Genomic DNA, 20,830 nt, shown 5'->3' with positions numbered 1-20,830 from the left:
GTCAGTGCCGAGTCCGACCTCATCTTAAATAACAAACAGCATTGCTTGTTGTAATTAACAAAGAGAGGCAGAGTTGATTTTGCAAAAAAAATTAAAAAATCATATATATATATTTTTTTTTTTACATAATGAAAATGTGTGTGTGCAGTGAATGGTTGAGTTAGCGTTGCATAGAGTCATTCCATTCCAACATGGGCTGAGTTTGGCATCGCACAGATTTAGGACTTGGGTGCTGTGAGGGTAAACTCTGCGTTTGCACGTACGGCCCCTGCGAGTCCAGTGCATGTGCAAAAGAGGCTTCAGGTTGTGTGTTATTGGGGCGCCGCGCAAGCATGCGTTTGATTTATTCCCCAATTTAATTTATTTTATTTGTGTGTGTGATTGGGAGTGAGTCGTTGGGAGAGACATGGAGACGAACTTGACTCATAGTAAGCGTGGCAATTTTTCACCTGCCATGATGACATTGATATTGCGTACTGTATTTTGTCATAGCCTGTGCTTTGATGCATGATACGACCACAGTGTGTGGGAGAGAAATGGAGAGGAACTTGACTCACTGTAAGCATGGCAATTTGTTCACCTGCCATGATGAAGTTGATATCGCACACTGTATTGTGTCATGGACTGACTTTGTCTCCACTTATGTCACACTTTTGACCATAATTCAGACATTGAGGGCTCGATGTTGCGTGACAGGTTTCAATGGAGAGTAAGGGACTGAGAGAGAGGCTGGTTATATGGTAAAGTGCCAGACAGCACAGTTAAAACACACTGAGAGAGAGGCTGGTTAGGAGGTAAAGTGCCAGACAGCACAGTAAAAACACACTGAGAGAGAGGCTGGTTAGGAGGTAAAGTGCCAGACAGCACAGTAAAAACACACTGAGAGAGAGGCTGGTTAGGAGGTAAAGTGTCAGACAGCACAGTTAAAACACACTGAGAGAGAGGCTGGTTAGGAGGTAAAGTGCCAGACAGCACAGTAAAAACACACTGAGAGAGAGGCTGGTTAGGAGGTAAAGTGCCAGACAGCGCAACAAAAACAATGCAGTGCGAGCGCCTTTGATGCAGTGGCGAATCCTTATGGAAGCCAACGGAAGCCATGCCTCCCTAATATTAAAATATGAATTAATATCAAATATGAAATATGAAAAAAAATAAAAAATAAAAAATATATATATATAATTTTTTTTTAATATAGTTTACATTCTTTTTCATCTGTGTTATAATTTTTTATTTTTTTTTATGTCTCCCTCTTCTCCTTCTCACTCCCTCTAACACACTGTCAGACTCACTGTGCTCACTGCAGCTAGTATAGGAGAGAGGCAGGGGGTAGGTCTCTTTCTCCAGGCTTCCAGCATTATAGAGTCCAAATCCGATCCTAGCCAATCAGATTCGAGCTGACTGCCACACCCTAAAAGTTTAAAACGGGGCTGTGAGGAAAACACTCAGCATATTTTCCCCTCTGCACTCTGAACATTGTATTAACCCGTAACTGTTCCCACGGGCCGAATATTGCCCCGATCCTCGCGAGATTAAATCCACGGGGACCTCTCGGCGTGCCGAAGCTTTTCCTAAATCACTTCCATCATCGAAAACGAGGGGAAAAGGTCGGCTTGCGACCCTGAAAATGTCGCGTGATTTTAAAAACGCTGTATTAAGTGAGCCTATTATGGGATCCACGCGAGCTTTCTATCGTGGAAACATCTGGGCGTCCCGCAACTTTTACTCATTCACATGTAGCCCCGAAAATGCTTAGAAAAGGAAAACAGAAAGCGTGGAATAAACTCGCCGAACCGGAAAAGTGTCCCACGGGCGCGCCGTGATTCCGATCCGCGTGAAAATATTAACGGCCATAGAGGAGACCGTGGGACACCTTTTTTCAACCGAATATGTGTCTCGAATTTGCTCCCACGCGGCGCGCAAAATCGTGCAAGGAAAGATCGGACCAAAAATGAACCAATGCTCCAGCAGCATTAATGACCCTGATGTAAACAAGACAAACGTCTTTCTCTGGTCTGCATCCCCTTATACAATTGTGTGTATTGAGCCGTACTGTATTGTACCCATTCTGCAATCTGTTAAATAAATAAAAAGAAAGTTTGACTGGCCGCCGAGCCATACTGTAGTGTACATGGTGACTGCTTGACTTAAAAAAAAAATTAAATAAAAAATTCAATAAAAATATTTAATAATTTTTTTTTAATAATTTATTTTGGCTTCCCCTGTTATTTTACCCACGCGACGCCACTGCTTTGATGTGGCCTTTCTTGAGCGCCTGCCTCCCCAAAATGTTCTGGCACGTCCCTGCTGCTGTGCGCTGGGAGGGTAACATCAAAGCGACAGACGGCAGCAGGCTCAACAACACGCTGATCAAAAAGCCCCGTCATGCGGTGCGGCCAGCGGCTGGACACTCCCGAGGCTGCGGCCGCGGGCGGAGGGTCTGATGAGATACAAACTAGTCTCCATTGTGAACACGGTGCCTTCCCCCGTTCCTTTGTACCGCGACCTGGCGCTGCTCTCTGGAGGAGCGCGTTCAGCCACAGCCGCACCCCCCCCCCCCCCACCCCCTTGAGGTGCGCCAAGGAACGCTTCGACCGACTGCATTACTTTGCTACAATAACACAATAACACGACAGCCCTGACCTTAAGTCTGTATCCTGGACTTCTACAGTCTCTCGCTCTCACACACACACACAGAGACACGCGCACACACACACACACACATTTCGGCACTGCTCAGTTGAAACGGCTACTTTTGCACACAAATGTGTTCCAATGTGTTCATTATTTTATTTTTTCTATGTGCTAACATGGCCTCTGGCCTCTAGCTGTCTGTCTACCGTGTTTGTCTCTTGTCTGTTACTTATTGCCCTATGTAAAACGACCTTGGCATGAAAGGCACTTTATAAACTTTATTTTTGTATAACACTTTTCATACAGAAATTGCAGTTCAAAGTGCTTCACAGCTCAATAGGCCTCTCTCTTTACGGTAAAAGAAAAGAGATGTTCGGGGGGATTTTTATTTTTTATTTTATATTTTTATATATTTTTATTTTATATTTTATATTGATGTAATATAATCTGAGTATAACTTGGCTTCTTGGAGAATGCCACATACACGCCCCTAGAGGGGTTTTAGGAAATTCTCCTTCACATGATCTCTTTGTGGATTATAGTGTATTATATGTAATTGTTTTTATATGTGTAAATAAGCAAAACAAACAAACAAACAATCTTCTTACCTTGTTATGTGATATAAGGCTCACCTTCATATAACCTCGCCTACTGGAGAAGCTTTTGAAAAAATAAATTCTTATTTGAAATACAAATTATTAGGTTGTTATTTTTTATCATGACCTTTTTTTCCTCATAATTTTAAGCTAGGAATAAATATTTATTATAAATAATAAGGTAGGGCGGTCGGGTGGCGTAGCGGAGATTGCGCTCGTCACCAATGCAAGAGGCTGCGGTCTCGACTCCCGGAGTCAGCATTGCCTGCGGCTTGGGCCGATCGTCATACTAACTCGTTTGGCTGAGTTAGGGGGAGGGAAGTTGTGGGTGGTAATCTGGCGTTGTGGACAGCGCCGCCTACAGGTCAGGTCTGGGCGCCTGCTCAGCGAAAGTCAGGAAGTGGTGAAGGCAGCGTGACTTCCCACGCGTTACACTTCACCAATGAGAGTCCTCGCTGCCAGGTGAAAAGAGAGCCGCTGGCTGTCTCCGCATGTGTCGGAGGAAGCATGTGGTAGACTTCAGGGTTCCCTTGTACCGACCAGTAGGGGGAACATGCGCACAACGACCAGGTAGGGGAGGGGGGGAATTGGCATAACGACTAAATTGGGATGGGGAGAAAAGCATAGACAAATCAGGCGGAGAAAAAGAGGATTAAAAAAAATATAATAATAATAAGGTAGACATTGGCGTCGAGGCTACAGAGTATCTCCAGAAAACGATCTGACCTGAACAGTGAGTGCCTTTTGCCCAAAGATGGTGCCCGTTAGCATCTAACATTAGTTAAGGTATTTAACGCGAAGTGGGCATACAGGAATGGCGAGGAAGCAAAGCATGTTAGACCAATGGATGGAGTTTACATAGAAACAGGGTGACTCGCGAGAGAAGTTGTCACAGAGCTGTCGAACGCAGGGCTGAATAGCTAGATGTCATAGCTTCTAAAATTGAAGGTCCGCGCTGCTCTGTGTCTATTATGAAATGAGAATTGCGCGTCGACACTGTTGACACGTCCACTATGCAAAGCTATTGCTCGCACACTGTGGCCCTAAATACATTTTTAAGGGCAAATGCGAGTGAAATGGTCGCACTGTAAGAGCCCTGGCTTGCATAACATACACATCTGACACATTTTTACTACGACACAAGTGGTTACCTTTGGTTGTTGTCTATCATAAAGAAGTAAACTTGATTGGTCAGTAAAATGCAGATGTGAAAAAGCTGTGTACATTCCAACTTGTTGTCTGCAACGTGAAAACAAGGCTCAGATCTTTTATGGTTCAATGTGATTTGTCACATGTTATGCGATGTCTGGCGTTTGCAGCAGCAGCTGAGACAAGAGCTTAGCTTACAGACTCAGACAGAGCTGAGAAGCATCTTTCAGATGTGGCCAGAGAGAGAGAGAGAGAGAGAGAGAAGAGGAGAGAGAGAGAGACCGAGAGGAGAGAGAGAGAGAGAGAGAGAGTAGAGAGGAGAGAGAGAGAGAGAGAGACGAGAGAGATGAGAGAGAGAGAGAGAGAGTAGAGAGAGAGAGAGAGAGAGAAGAGAGGAGAGAGAGGAGAGGAGAGAGAGAGAGAGAGAGAGAGAGAGCGAGAGAGAGAGAGAGAGAGAGAGAGAGAGAGAGAGAGAGAGAGAGAGAGAGAGAGAGAGAGAGAGAGAGAGAGAGAGAGAAGAGAGAGAGGAGAGAGAGAGGAGAGGGAGAGGAGAGGGAGAGGGAGAGGGAGAGGGAGAGGAGAGGGAGAGGGAGAGGAGAGAGAGAGAGGGGAAAACCCACCATTAGGCGACCGATGTGGAAAGAAACTGTGGAATTGGCCATTTGAACCCTACTGGTTGACGCAAACACATTATCTGCAGGTAGGGCATAATTCATTTACATATTAGGACTATGTAGAATGCTACAGTCTCATAAATGTGAATGATACAATTGTAAAACAGTGCACACAGTTACCTCTGCAAATACATAAAAAAAAATATATATATTAGTGCTGTCAATCGATTAAAATAATTTAACCTCGATTAATCGCATGATTGTCCATAGTTAACTCGCGATTAATCGCAAATTAATATATATATTTTTCTTCTACCTTAAACAGATCTTTTTCAAGTTCCAAGTTGTAATACTCTTATCAACATGCGAGTCAACAAATGCTTGCTTTATGCAGCCATTTAACACAAAAGGATGACCCTCATGCATTGCAAATTTGCATCAAATTCAAAACAGTGATGCACAAAATAACTTAAAAGAAAATAATAATTTAAAACAATGAATAAAGTGTGCATGAAATAATAGGGGAAAGAAAACGTTAGGAACTTGTTACATTCACCCACACAAGGGCTGAGTAATCACACACCCCCCCTCTCTCTCTCACACACACACACTCTCCAGCTCTCTTTCTCTCTTGCCCCTTCCTCATCTTTCTCACCCCCCTCTCTCTCTTTATATCTCACACACACACACACGCACGCACGCACGCACGTACACACACACACACACACACACACACACACACACACACACACACACACACACACACACACACACACACACACACACGTCAGAAACAAACATAGTATCAATGAGAGCATCAATAATACACCTGAGTGAAGTTTAGTAAAAAAATATATATATATTTTTTAGTTAATCGTGAGTTAAAAAAAATAGTGTCGTTAATAGAATCGGGCGATAACGCGTTAATAACGCGTTAACTTTGACAGCCTTAATATATATATATATATATATTGCGGTTTACTCTTGTCCATGTTTGCAAAACACTGAGCAGTGTCTCACTGCCACAAGGTGCTGCCATTGTGCCAAAGTTACACAGTGCAGCTTTAAGCTTCTGTGGCTAGAAGAACCAAAGGTGTTTAAGCTAACTAATGCCTCTTTTCCATTGCATGGTGCCTACTCGACTCTACCCTACTCTACTCTACTCTACTCGCTTTAGGTACCTGGTACTTTGGTAATGGAAAACCGAAAATGCCAAGTAGAGTAGAGTAGAGTAGAGTCGAGTCGAGTAGGTACCATGCAGTGGAAAAGGGGCATAAGAGTATTAACTGTGCTCTCTTCTCTTTTGAATAATTATGCCCCCTGCACTGCCAATTATGCCACATATTTAACCTGAATCCTGGAGTTAAAAAAGCGACTGCTTTCTGACGGGAGAAGACTTTAGCCAGAACTATTTGCCTTGTATAAGGTGCAGTGATGGGCAGTAGCTAGCTACAAGTAGCGACACTACATAGCTTAACTACATTTTTCAGTAGCGTGATGGTAGCGTCGCTACTTTTGAATCAAGTAGCGATATTTGTAGCGCAGCTAGTTTTCGAATCAAGTAGTGACGTAGTGTCAGCAAAACGCTACACGCTACATATCCGGAGAAACAGACACAAAGAAAAAAGAAGAGTGTCTTCGGTCCTGAGAGTGTCGTGTTCTCCTGTCCTGCAGCTGGATACTATTGGAGAAAACCCAGATTGGTTGGTTGGTTTAGATATGAGTATGACGACTCACGATTAGGCCAAAACATTATGGGTAGGCCAATCAGAGGCAGGATAGGGCGGGACATGCCACTCCAGCTCGGCAAACCAGGAAGTAAAAAAAATCTAAACACAGACCATGAATGAATGAATGAACCAGTCCGCGCGAAATAGCAGAAGGATTCGATCTTTCCAGGGCTGATGGCATTGATGAAGATGATGTCAATAACAACAATGCCTCTCCATGGCCCTATCTGGAAAAATGTATGAGTTTGACTGAAAAAACGCCTAAAACATATGTGTTTAAAAACGAAGCTTCTCTCAACTTCCCACACGTCCAGCACTAACTTGAGAACACATATATTCAGGTAAGCTGATGAAAAGCTTTACATAAACATTGTCAACTGTTCCCAAACAGCACACAAGTCAGTGCACTTTTTGTCAACAGATTTAACTAACATGTTTCACTGTAGGCAGAAAATGAACAATATTATGGGGGTGGAGAAAAGAAAAAACAAACTACCATAAATAGTACATACACTAAGAGGGAAAATATCACCTAGAGCAGTGGTTCTCAACCTGTGGGTCAGGACCCCCAGGGGGGGTCCCCACATGATTTTGGGGCCATGGAATGTTTTGTGAGTTACATATTTAAATACATTTGGTCATTTAGCTGACGCTTTCATTCAAAGCAACTTACAAATTGTGTACAACAAGTCAGCAGGAGTGGTACATATCTAGCAGCCAAGGATAAGTAGTATTGTTTGTCTAGCAGTGTCGAGCTTGAGTGTTATACTCTTGAGTACATACTGTACTGTAGTAGTATAGACATATTAGCATAGTTGGTGGTAGTATAGACATGGTAGCATAATAGTAAAATGCAGTAAGACAGTTATTATTAGTTAAAATTCAGATATTGAAGAAGTGTGTTTTTGGTTGATAAAGTGGGCAGGTTTCAGCTAGGAGAGGGTATCAGGCAGCCAGAAGATGCAGAGTTTAGGGATAAATAATACATAAAGATAGAATAGAAAAGAAAAAGACCATTACTGCATCAAAAGTAATCAACAAACTATACTATAAAAACTGATCAAACCAAATGGTCTCTTTCTTTTCTTTTGTAGCTGCTGCACCCAGCTAAACTTGCCTTCCTGGATTTTGTACATAATACAAGTTCATGTTAAAAGGATGACACAAAAAGCCAGACCGAGGGCTTGTTTCAGTTTTATAATAAACAATCAAACTGAGAATCTTTTTTGCCTGCCTATTTGTTTGGTGGAAACTTGATCATGAAGTAAAAAAAAAAAAAAAAAAGTAGTGCCGATGTAGCTAGCTATTTTTGCCATGTTCTTGTAGTGTAGCTTGCTACATTTATCTGGGGATAGCTTCCATTGTAGTTGAGCTATATTTAATCGAGAGTAACTTGTAGTGTAGCTTGCTACATTTTCCAAGTAGCTTGCCCATCACTGATAAGGTGTACAAGCAATTACTGGTGAAATGTGCAACATGTAGTCCTGCCAGTATTTACGTCACAATATCTGCTGCTAAACAGCACTGAATGTCATGAAGACATATCTCTCACTGTTTCACTCTTGTTCACAATTTCACCCTCATTTTGAACAGGTTAATGACTTTCTTTCCCCGTCTTTATGTAACCTGCCCTCCTCTCTTCCACAAAGGTCGTGCGTCACATCTCTCTCCACACGTGGCTCGTTACCAATTACTTTGACTTGCCTTTACTGTCTAGAAGGAGAATTTGTGTAGAATGTATAATATTAATTAATTAATTATTATTATTTATATTTTTTTTGTCATTCATTCCATAATACATAGAATAAACATTTACAGACTTTTTTTTTTTTTAAATGGTTCATTTGCATGTTCTTGGTATCTGATTCTAGGGACATCTATGGATCTCAGGGAATGTATTCCCAGTGTCAGAAATATTGTGTGTTACTAGGCTTGAGTAAATTGTAATGAACCAAAGGAGAATATCAATTCAATTATATATATATATATATTAGGGATGTCCGATATTATCGGCCGACCGATATTATCGGCCGATATCGGCAGTAAAATGTGATATCGGAAAATATCGGTATCGGTAAAAAAAAAACTAAAAAACAATAAACATTTTTTTTTTTTTTTTTTTTTTACATTTATTTAACCTTTATTTACCCAGGCAAGCAAGTAAGAACCAATTCTTATTTTATTTATTGTCAAAAGTATGCATGTTGGTTTAATTCAACAACAAGAGATATGTAATGTTAATTTTTCCTTTTTAATTATCATATTTTGCACAGATAATGCTTACATTTAGAAAGCCTTTTGAATGCATCCAGTGAAATTATTAGTTACCTGAAATTATTCCGTTTTTTTGGGGGGGAAACCCTGCATATATCGGTATCGGTTGATATCGGTATCGGTATCGAAATTAAGAGTTGGACAATATCGGAATATCGGTATCGGTAAAAAAGCCAATATCGAGCATCCCTAATATATATATATATATATTTGACTGTGAATAACACCATGCTAAAATTGACCAGACCTGAAAAATCTAAGCAAATTAATAAAGGGAAGATGATTAAACAGAAGGTTTACTGAATTCTGCCATCTGGACACATGCAATTTTAAATGTGATTATAGAATATCAGGCCTATAAATTACCTTTATTATGGTCAAGTCACACATCTATGGATCGGGCCAAATCTCCCCTTTCCAATGGCAGAACTCAATCTGGATTTAGTATCACCAGGCGTGATTCACAAGTACAGTTACTTTTTTCTATAATGTAAATTTCGCCAAGATTTGTCATCAGATTGCAACGCCGTTTTTTGCTAGACATTCACAGAAAGGTAGAGAAACTAACTGTGTTCTGTATTATGGCAATAACGTTCAGGTTTGTGGGAGATAATCCCGAAAAATAAGAGAAATAAAAAAGTTAATCCAGAAGTCAGATGATTGACAGGGGCTGGCGTGAGCTGGGTAGGGTCGTTTTTTCGAAATTCGAAAGTCCATCAAAAGACTACGCTCACTTTTGGCTGCGCCACTTCCTTCCATCAATATGCGCCGGTTTCCGACTCAATGCCCTGAGATTTCTATAATCATATATTTCACTAATAACAGTTACAATCATTGGTAAACAAACGGAATGCTGAAAATATACACTTTGAGTGCTGTTTTGACAGGGTTAGGGTCTTTACTCTTGGCTACATTTGAAAAGAAAACGCAACATTAATTCATGCATTCTGTAGAGATGGATTTATGGCCTGATGTCATTTGCAGTCCAGTACCGGACCGCTCGGGCTTAAGAGGTTAACCCTGTGAGGCCCAAATAAAAAAGACACAGCAACATCAGAGGCCAGAGGGTGGGACCTATAAACACATGAAGGGTGCCGTGACTGAATTTTTTTGGAGAAACGCTGGTATATATGGTGTGGCTCTTTGTGGTATGACAGTAATTTCTGTGGCTCTTAGTCTCTGACTGGTTGGCCACCCCTGGTTTAGTGTCTTTTTGGCTTAAAGCTGCACTGCATACGTACGATTGGCACCCCACGGCCACAAGAGCTCACTTCACAGTGTTTAAACAACTTTGCTGTGTTTCATGCATTGCTGTCGGGAGTGTTTTCTCTTGCCCAACTCCACCCAACTCCATTGTTGGATTGTGAAAGAAGTATGTTTCATGAACATGTATGTTTATCTATAGGAAATAATCTTCCCCTTTGCTGAACAATGCACATCCTTCCAAGCTAGTTTCTTTCCAACATCCATCCGACATAATGAGTGACATTTCTGTGGCAGTCGTGCCAAGCGCTCCCCCAGGGGCTTCTCCTGGGCCTCTCTGACGCAGGGACACAAGCATGACGGTACAAACACAGACCTTCATCGAGGAGGTGGCACGATGTTACGAGCCAAGAGTAGATGGAACGCTGCCATGACAGAATGCCACAAGACATGCTAAGGTCCTGCGATACAGTGCAATACAATACAGTCGGGAGATATATATATATATATAGATGGAAATCACACATATACATTTGATCACAATATGAACAGGTATACATTTCTCCATTTACCAATAGGATTCAAATAAACACAATAAAGCCATAGGCTTGTTTCCATTGTGGTCCTTCATCATTGGTGTCAGTGGATGTATGTACTGGTGTGTGGACGTGGGTGTTTGTATAAAATACATACAATAATATTCCATTTTATAGACAATAAAAGAATAAAAAGGAATAACACATTAGAAACCCTTTGGTCACTACTCCCAGCTTCTGCTACTTATGATCCACCTCTTTATAACTGATTTAAAAGTGGAGAAGGGGTTTATGGGCTTCAACTCCATTGTGGGGCTGGGATCCTGGCGCTGGTGGCCTGACCCTGCTGGCATGGCTTCCTCAATGGCCCTCCTGTGTCCCTTCCCTGTGCTGGAGGGCCCCACATTGGGCGCCGGTGTGGCAGTCGTGCCAGTCAAGTGGCTTCTCCAGGGGCCCTCTGACACAGGGACACAGGCGGGATGGTACAAACACAGACCTTCATCGAGGAGGTGGCAAGATGTTATAAGTCAAGAGCAGAGGGAACGCTGTCACGACAGAATAAGCTCTCCACATGTGTGTGGGAATGGCAGATTTAACCAGTATGCATTGATTACCTTAATGCACAACCAGGTGCACAGCCACCCCTGTTCTTGGGCCTAATTAGTGTGACCCAGGGCAGGTGTGGCTGCTTAAACCAGCCACCCCCACACCACCATTTCATTGTGGTTTATAGACATTTATCGTATTGTTTCTGCTCAGTGTGCCGTTTAAAGTGCTTGAGTTGACTGTTTTACTTTTTAGTTACAGTGCAACATTACACTGTAATTATAAGGTACAAGTTCCTATATTGCAGTTAAATGCATTGTCTTTTTTTTTATCCACTTTTTCTCCTTATTTTTCTATTTTTCTCCCATCACAATTTCGTAATTCCAATTCTCCCCTCCCCTGTCTTGAACGTTGCCAGACTATGCCTCCCACTGGTCGGCTGTAGTGAGGATAGAAGCCTTGCATCACGTGTCCCCTCCGGTACACGATGAGGCAGCCTGTCGCATCTTTTCACCAGACAGCTCGAACTCTCAGTGGCGAGGAGTAACGCGTGGGAGGCTCACGCTGCCCCCGATACTTCCTGATTCTGCTGTACAGGCGTCACCCAACCGACCTGTAGGAGTCGCTGTCCACAACGTCCAATCCCCACCCACCGGCTTTCCCACCCTCTAACACTGCCAATAGACCTATCTCAAGCCCTGCCCCTTTTCTTGATCCTCCAATCACAGCTGTCGCTTACCTCGGACTTCCTCGTACAAACTTTGTTTGTACGAGGAAGTCAGAGGTAAGCGACAGCTGTGATTGGAGGATCAAGAAAAGAGGGCAGGGTTTTGAGACAGGTCCATTGTGTTAGTATGACGGCCGGCCAAGCCGGAAGCAACGCAGAGAGCTGGGCTCGATACCAGCATCTCCTGCGTTAGTGGCGAGCGCCTTGCCCACTGCGCCACCCATCCGCTTCAGTTAAATGCATTGTCTGAAATAGATTTTGTATAATATGCACACACAATCACAAATATTTGGGGCAATACCTTTGGTAAAGCTTCATAATAAGGTATGTTAACTGTTACGTCAATTGTAAGTAATTTATCAGGCAGTTAGACACTTACACACCCTTTACAATGATGTTGTCGACATAAATTGTTAATGAGATCCTTGTGAATGTTATAAATAGTTAATTAAGACCTTTCAAATGGGGATGCATGATCTGCAACCCTATGGATATCGGCCAGTGGTAGTGATTCCCCCCCCGGCGCTGCAGGCCGCCGCTGGGAGCTAATTGTGGTCACTCACATGGTCCTCTTTAGTAGGGACGTTCTGTAAAAGTGTGCATGTTCAACACTCACCTTTAACATTCCCTTTAGACAGTTTAAACATTTTAACACTACACCATTATTTGATCTATTTAGTATTAAAAGACATTTTGCATTTTTTTTTTAAGTTAGCATTTTGTACCTCATTGTTTGCATTTGGTACTTTACAGTAGGTTGTACTTTCAGTGTTTCCCCGATATGCATTCAGCAGCGGCGCTGCGCTGCTGCTGAATTAGGACCGCCACTATATGAACTATATTGTATATTTTGTATAGTGTTTCAACTTTATTCCTTTTCCTTGTTTTACTATATGAAGCACATTCTCAGGGGGCTCATACAGAACCAAGCATTTCACTGTAATGTACAAAACAAAACTTTAAACTTGAAGTAATGTACTGTAGGTGCTTCTAGCGAAGATGACGAGGTAGTTGTAATGAATGCCTCTTATATCTCTGCGTATCTCACCCTCAACACCTTGTCACTGGTCAAGAAGGCTCTCAGCGTCTCTCAGAAAAGTCAGGAAAATGGCGGGGGCAGTGTGAGCCTCCTACACGTTACTCCTCGCCAAATGAGAGTCGGCGCTGGCAGGTGAAAATATGTGACAGGCTGCCTCCACATGTATCGGAGGGGAAATGTGATGCAAGGCTTCTATCCTCCCTACAACCGGCCAGTGGGGGGCATATGCGAGCAACGATCAGGACAGGGGAGGGAGAATTGACACAAGAGGTAAATTGGGATGGGGAGAAAAATCACAGAAAAAGGAGGAGAAAAAGTAGATACAAAAAAAATTATTTTATTGGAACTTTACACAAATCCTGTGAGTATATTGAACACAAGCTTTTATTCAAAAAAGATTATTGTTTTATATTTCTAATCAAGTACTCAAAAGCCAAATTTTTCTCACTTTGGATTTCAGGCTGTGTTGGCCTGGCTCCGCCTATAAGCACTTTGAGTGACAGTCATCCACACAGTCTGCGACTGGCACAGAGAGAGATAGAGAGAGACTGAGGGGGATACTAATTAATTTCACAGCGGGAGGGCATAATCCCACGGGACAATGCATTGGTAACTTGTTTCAAATGACAATATATACCCATTGATTATTATTGTACGGATCGGAATACGGGCGTGTGCGCGGGAGCATGCGCCAAGATATTACAGCGATATGCTGGTGCTCGACTGCGAGGGAGAGAGAGAGAGAGAGAGAGAGAGAGGGAGGGAGAGAAAGAGAGAGAGGGAGGCACGGATCACTGTAAACGCTGCGTGTGTGAGAGAAGACGGGTCCCTCTCTCCATCTCTCTCCCTCTCTATCTCTCCCTCTCTCTCGCTCGTCCGCTCCCTGCTCGCAGTAAAAACCTGTTTGAGGAAGTGTCGGGTTACACTCTGCCTCGCTCTGTTTGAGCCAAACTCTCAGGCCCAAATTTAAAAAATATATATATATATTCTTTTTAATCCCAATTTCTCACATTACATTCACCCTGAATGTTGATGTTATCCAGGTGAAAAGTTAACTTCATTCAAGCGAGGCATTGCAATCCTTGACATAAATCATTTGATGTATAATTAAATCAAAGGAAATGCGTTTGGGTCTGAGAGTGTGGCTGGTCTGCCGTTCTGCAGCTGGATACTATTGGTTTGTTTTGGCAAAATTCTTCTGCTCTGTGTGACAATAAATAAATGAATGATGATATGCAATTTAAAACCAAAACTAAGGTCTCAGTATGAGTTTAAGACGTGAACATGGTCATGTTTGTTGAATAAAAAAAATAAAAAAAAATAATGGTTTTTTTTAATCGGATCGGGAAAGATCGGTATCGGTAGATACTCAAAATCACATGATCGGGATCGGATCGGGAGCAAAAAAACGGGATCGGGACATCCCTAGTTTTAATGATCCATTCTATTAAAAAGCATAACTGAATTGAACTGAAACTGAACATTTTAACTGAATTTAAACTGAAACAGAAAATAAAAATGTCGTGCACATCCCTAATTATTACACCTCTGCTTGGTCCAGGTGGTCCTGGACATGACGTTTGGAGGCGGGGGACACACCCAAGCCATCCTGAACGTGGCTCCTGACGTCAGAGTGCTGGCCCTCGACCGAGACCCTACAGCCATCTCTTTGGCCCAGGAGCTGGCCAAACTCCACACGTAAGTGAATACAGCCCCATGTGCCCCTATTGTAACTTTTTTGTTGACCACATTTATTTAAATTGTTTTCACAGCACGTGCCACTGTACACATTTATTGTAAAATTTTACTTGTCCCAATGTCCAATCTTGATAAAAAATGTATTCCATAATGCTGGTGTGTGGAGTGCTTCTAAATGGGGGTATGTCAAATATTGTACTTTTATCTAGTAGTGCAATTCTCTAGTCATTTAACACACTGGAAACAAAATTACAACATTTTACATAATGTCCATTAGGCAAGACAGCTTTGAGATTTCTGCCCTTATGTGAACCATTTATACATTAACTCAAAGTCAATTTAGTAAATGAAACTCAACTCAATTTTCAAACGACTATCTCTTGACCTGTCTGGTTTATAGCCATGGAACTTGCAGCCAGTGATGCGTCTCCTCATTGACTAATTTGCGCAAACATAACTTCTCCCTGCAGATGCTGTGCTCGACTCAGGTTGAGGCCTGTTGACATCAGACAGACCATGTGACCATGCGCAAAATGATTTTCTCTTAAAGGAACACAGCAACATTTGGGGAAATTAGCTTACCGTCTTCTCCAGAGAGAGACAAGAAGATAGATACCAGTTTCCTCTCTGTGCGTTCAGTAGAACGCTATCTGGCTGCACGTTAGCCTAGCTTAGCACAATGAATGGAAGAGGACAGTGCCAGTTAGCCTTCGGGAGAGGTGTTAGTTGGACAAAGCTTGAAAACAGGCTTGCTACTTAATTTGCATAGCCTACTGTAGCCCTAAGCTAATGTTGAAAATAAAAGGCTCATCAGTCGGTGTGCAAATTTCAGCACCACACAGAAGACCATTGAAAGTGGACAGCTCCCCTAGCCCTACACACATACATACACTATACACGCACGCGCACGCACACACACACACACACACACACACACACACACACACACACACACACACACACACACACACACACACACACACACACACACACACACACACACACACACACACAGGCAGCTGGAGATGGAGAGGGCACACACGTTTGTGTGTTTATGGACAGATCTCTAGCTGTGTGAATAGCAAACAAAAGAAGGTTGTCTCCCAGTCTCTAAAAACACATGAATCCCAGGTAAGCAGACTTTTCTTTTATATATATATTTTTGTATTGTTTTTATTCAGCACAAAATGACCGTACACTACAGACATACAAATACCTTGTATAAGACATTCTCAATTACCAGCATGCCTGTAATGTCTCAGTAATAGACAACTACACTTGGGGAAGGGGAGGGGGCGTGGGGGAAACGCATCGTACAGAGTGTTGAAACATGAAGACAGATTACGAAATAAAAATAATTATGAAATAAAAAAAGTTAGTAGTTACAGTTTAGAGCTGTACACTTTATATATATATATATGACCCGGTTTTGGGGTTCGAAAATATTGTCACCCTAACCAGTTGGGGACCACTGACTTACAAAATTACTAATGACGGGGTCCAAGCACAATGCACAGTTTTAGAGAAGCGGAGAGCTTGAAAAGAAGGCGAGGTAGAATCGACGGTGTTCAGAGGGAAGGCTGAACAGCAGAATGCTTTTTGATTCTGCGTATTTACATGTTTCCTGTAAAAGCAGGACAATAGGGAGGGACTTGTTGAGGACATGGATATTGATCTGCATTTACAGTAGCCAATAGCGCTGGATGTGCGTCATGGTCAACCCATTAGCTAGCAAGCTAACGTTAGCGACGCTAGGAACATTAGCAACATTAGAAATGTTACACAACGTTACACAACGTTACAGTAGCTAGCTTAGTTAAAATGTGCTGTAAATGCCATTCTAGAAAGTATTTAATTGGACGCCAAATTAGTATACGCCCCCATGTGCAGGATGAGTCATTACCATTCAATATTCCCTGGGGAACTATTCGACCGTTCTTTGAAGATGCCCCCCTGCTTCTAGCCCATCTCACAGCACCGGGAGCCGTCGCCAACCTCTCTTCTTTAACCCTTTCACTACCACACTACCAAAGGGTTAACCCTTTCACTGCGACAATACAGAAGGTTAACCCGTTCACTGCTGTACGGCAAATGGTTAACCCTTTCACAACCACACTACATAAGGTTAACCCTTTCACTACCACACTACGGACGGTTAACCGGTTAAAGGGTTAATCTTCTGTAGTGTGGTAGTGAAAGGGTGAACTTATAGAGGTCGGTGTGTCTGTCCTTTGTTAAACGTGTCACGCTAGAACCCTTCCACGCCACTGTTCTGTAGCGCTGCTTGCATACAGCGTGGGCTTGCTGGGCTTTCCTTGTTCATTCGCCTCAAATGCAAAAATATTTCCTGTTGTTTTTTCTGTTGTCAATTAAAAGCGGTTTGCGGAGGCTCTTTAGTGGAGCTAACAACACGACAACAAGACCAGAGAGCGGCGAGACCTTTTATCTTGTCTCGTCATCCCCTCGTGTATAACTGTCCAGTTCTTCCCTGCGTGAGATGCTGATCCTGTTTGTACAGTTCTGTGTTTTGTTTGTCATTATTTTATGTTACTTTCTGATTACAAAAACCATGGTAACTATTCATTAACACATTCCCGGCCATTGGGGGCCATCTTATCTCACTCTATGAGGCCAGCTTCTCATAACAAGGTTTCACTCTGCGTGAGGTTGTTTGTAGAGCTAAATCTATATTTTATATTATTGCTATGTGTCCATTGTTGTTGTCAATTGACAGTATAAACCTTCCCTTCAATATGCCATAAAGAAAAGAAAATGTCATCAATACGTTCCCATTTTATAGCGTCGTGAATACGAACATTATATCGGATTGGTCTAGGGTAATTCCTGCAAAGCTAGTTATAGGGTGCTAAGCTAATAACGTTAAATCGATTGGCGTTTCGGCCCTACACAAGCTATAGCTAAAAATAAAAATGCATATGATCGGTATCATGGTCCACCATGAATGCATGAAAGGGTGGGGGCGGGGGAAGTTGTTTCTGATTATTGATAACCAATAACGGCATTCGTTATTACAACAACATACGCTGATCGGGTGGTTGGCTATGAGAACAAGGCCCGACCAAGCTGAAATTTACGTCAAATCGCTCTTACCTGTGGCCGGTTGGATTCCAAAAAGAATTTCCCAGTTATTGATCGCCATCTGGTAGATCGATATGTCCATTGGCTGATGCTATATTCCTTTACTGCATACTGAATTTGGCGTTGCAATAAGTATTCCAGGCGATCGGTTGAAACCATAGCTTCAGACTAACAGAAAAATTAACCCAGAATGAAAAAGAAATTACACACGGTCTGAAACAAAGATTACTCCATTCTCGAGACAGCGCCACTACCAGGATCTGGCCGGCAATGCACTTTTCCGAATCCCAAAGGCATTTTCCAGCCAACATACAGCTCTGTGACATTGAGTAGGATATTAAAATGGAATAAAAGCAAAAACGAGTCAATAACGTATATATACGTGGTTGGCCCTTTAACACTTTGAGTGCCAGCAGGGGGCGCACGATTTAACACTTTGAGTGCCGGCGCTGTAGTCAATGGGAGGGCGAGCACATTTGCGAACGCATAAACTATATCTTAAATTATGGCTATGTGTCTATTGTCTAATACGCCCCTCGCTTATTTATGACTTGTTTGCAGTCAACATTGTCAAAACGGATTGTTTTTTAATCGGTACATTTCCGTTTTATACCATTTTGAAAAACGCTTGTTTTTTTAAACTTCCAGGAAGGATTCTGCAGGAATTGCGCTTTAGTGGAATACACAAAACACGTTGTAATTTTTCGGCCTATTTATGAATAGTTTTCAAAAAAAAAAAAATCGATTATCTTATTTCCTGATCAGCACACACACACTCACACGCACACACACACACACATATGGGACACGCTGAGATATAGGTGAAAAAAACTCTGATTATCCCAAGACTGGTCAAATAGATTCCTTACCTCAGATCAGATGTTCTCCAAAAAGATTATTCCAATTCCTGATCGCCATTCCAAATATCGATCGCGTTTATTGATCCAACGCTGGGTACTGGAAACACATGTTCTATGTCCACGCTGTTCTCCGGCTCGGCAATGAATGGGATCGTCTCTGGTTACATGCCTGACAAGTAAAATGTGGATTCCGGACTCTTTTTTTTCCCATCCATTTCATTCAGTCCAATCCAATGGGTGCAATACCATCCGGAGAGACGATAGGGGGCGGTATTTTCTAGGGCTGCACGATTAATCGTTTTTAATCGAAATCGCGATTTGGAATGATGCAATTATCAAACCGCAAAAAAAAAAGATAGCAATTTTTTGTAATCTTTTTTTTAAAATTATTTAACCAGGAAGTCCCATTGAGATACAAGATCGGTTTGGGAGAGGGAGATAAGGGGTTTTAGATTGTGTGTTGTGAAGTTTAGACTTCAGAGAGGGAGAGTAAAGTACAGAAAAAAAGGTACCGTTAGGTACCGGTATCGATTCCCAGGTAAAAAGAAAAATGTTCAGGCTTGGTGTCCTGAAAAGACCCACGTGTAAGCCGCATTTTACAATAAACCTCTGTGGGGCTACTTAAAATAATAATTATAATCGCAAATTTTATTGCAATCGCAATATCTGTCAGAAAAATCGCAATTAGATTATTTCCCAAAATCGTGCAGCCCTAGTATTTTCCCTGTTTGAGCTCAGATAGATCCCCAATGGTAACGTGAGGCTAGATTGATGAAAAATGAATGGAAATCGATAATAAAAAAAATAACGATTAAACGCTTGGCATGAACTAACAAGATTTCTCGTGGCTGACACTCAAAGTTTTAAGCATGGAGCCCAATAACGTATATATACGTGGTTGGCCGGGACAGTGTTAAATATCTTTTGTTGGTTACTTTGGCTACCGTCTCCTTATTACGTTACCATTGACTGAGGGAATGCTCGTTGTCTTGTCAATTTAACATAATAAGGAGACGGTAGCCAAAGTAACCAACAAAAGATATTTAATTAATAGTTACCATGGTTTTTGTAATCAGAAAGTAACATAAAATAATGACAAACAAAACACAGAACTGTACAAACAGGATCAGCACCTCACGCAGGGAAGAACAGGACAGTTATACACGAGGGGATGACGAGACAAGACACACCTGGGTTGATTACAAATGGATACACCTGGGAGGGAAACGATAAGGACTACAAGACCAGAGCAGGGAACTACAACTAGACATAACACATCACACACTGGGAAAGACTGATCGGGCTACAGACAAACCCCCACACGTAACAATGTAGGTGGAGTGGATGAGACCTGTTATCTATTCTAGGTGGAGTGGATGAGACCAGTTATCTATGTAGGTGGAGTGGATGAGACCTGTTATCTATGTAGGTGGAGCGGATGAGACCTGTTATCTATGTAGATGGAGCGGATGAGACCTGTTATCTATTCTAGGTGGAGTGGATGAGACCTGTTATCTATTCTAGGTGGAGCGGATGAGACCTGTTATCTATTCTAGGTGGAGCGGATGAGACCTGTTATCTATTCTAGGTGGAGCGGATGAGACCTGTTATCTATGTAGGTGGAGCGGATGAGACCAGTTATCTATGTAGGTGGAGTGGATGAGACCTGTTATCTATGTAGGTGGAGCGGATGAGAGCTGTTATCTATTCTAGGTGGAGCGGATGAGCCCTGTTATCTATGTAGGTGGAGCGGATGAGACCTGTTATCTATTCTAGGTGGAGCGGATGAGACCAGTTATCTATGTAGGTGGAGCGGATGAGACCTGTTATCTATTCTAGGTGGAGTGGATGAGACCTGTTATCTATTCTAGGTGGAGCGGATGAGACCAGTTATCTATGTAGGTGGAGCGGATGAGACCTGTTATCTATGTAGGTGGAGCGGATGAGACCTGTTATCTATTCTAGGTGGAGCGGATGAGACCTGTTATCTATTCTAGGTGGAGTGGATGAGACCTGTTATCTATGTAGGTGGAGCGGATGAGACCTGTTATCTATGTAGGTGGAGTGGATGAGACCTGTTATCTATTCTAGGTGGAGTGAATGAGACCTGTTATCTATGTAGGTGGAG

General features: G+C 42.2%; 1 protein-coding gene across 2 annotated transcripts in view; it reads left to right on the top strand.

Annotated features, from left to right (window-relative positions):
- mettl15 (methyltransferase 15, mitochondrial 12S rRNA N4-cytidine) overlaps window positions 1-20,830 on the top strand; it is a 218,712-nt gene that overhangs the window by 99,434 nt on the left and 98,448 nt on the right. For both annotated transcript variants that reach the window (XM_084308949.1, XM_084308950.1), the window contains exon 3: window positions 14,607-14,743. In XM_084308949.1, coding sequence (XP_084165075.1) covers window positions 14,607-14,743 — 137 coding nt within the window. The remainder of the gene's footprint in view (window positions 1-14,606; window positions 14,744-20,830) is intronic.

The sequence above is a fragment of the Notolepis coatsorum genome, assembly GCF_963971535.1.
Source record: "Notolepis coatsorum genome assembly, chromosome: 2".
Taxonomy (NCBI): domain Eukaryota; kingdom Metazoa; phylum Chordata; class Actinopteri; order Aulopiformes; family Paralepididae; genus Notolepis; species Notolepis coatsorum.
Note: the sequence above shows the minus strand (reverse complement) of the source record. Positions and strands in the feature narration are given on the sequence as shown.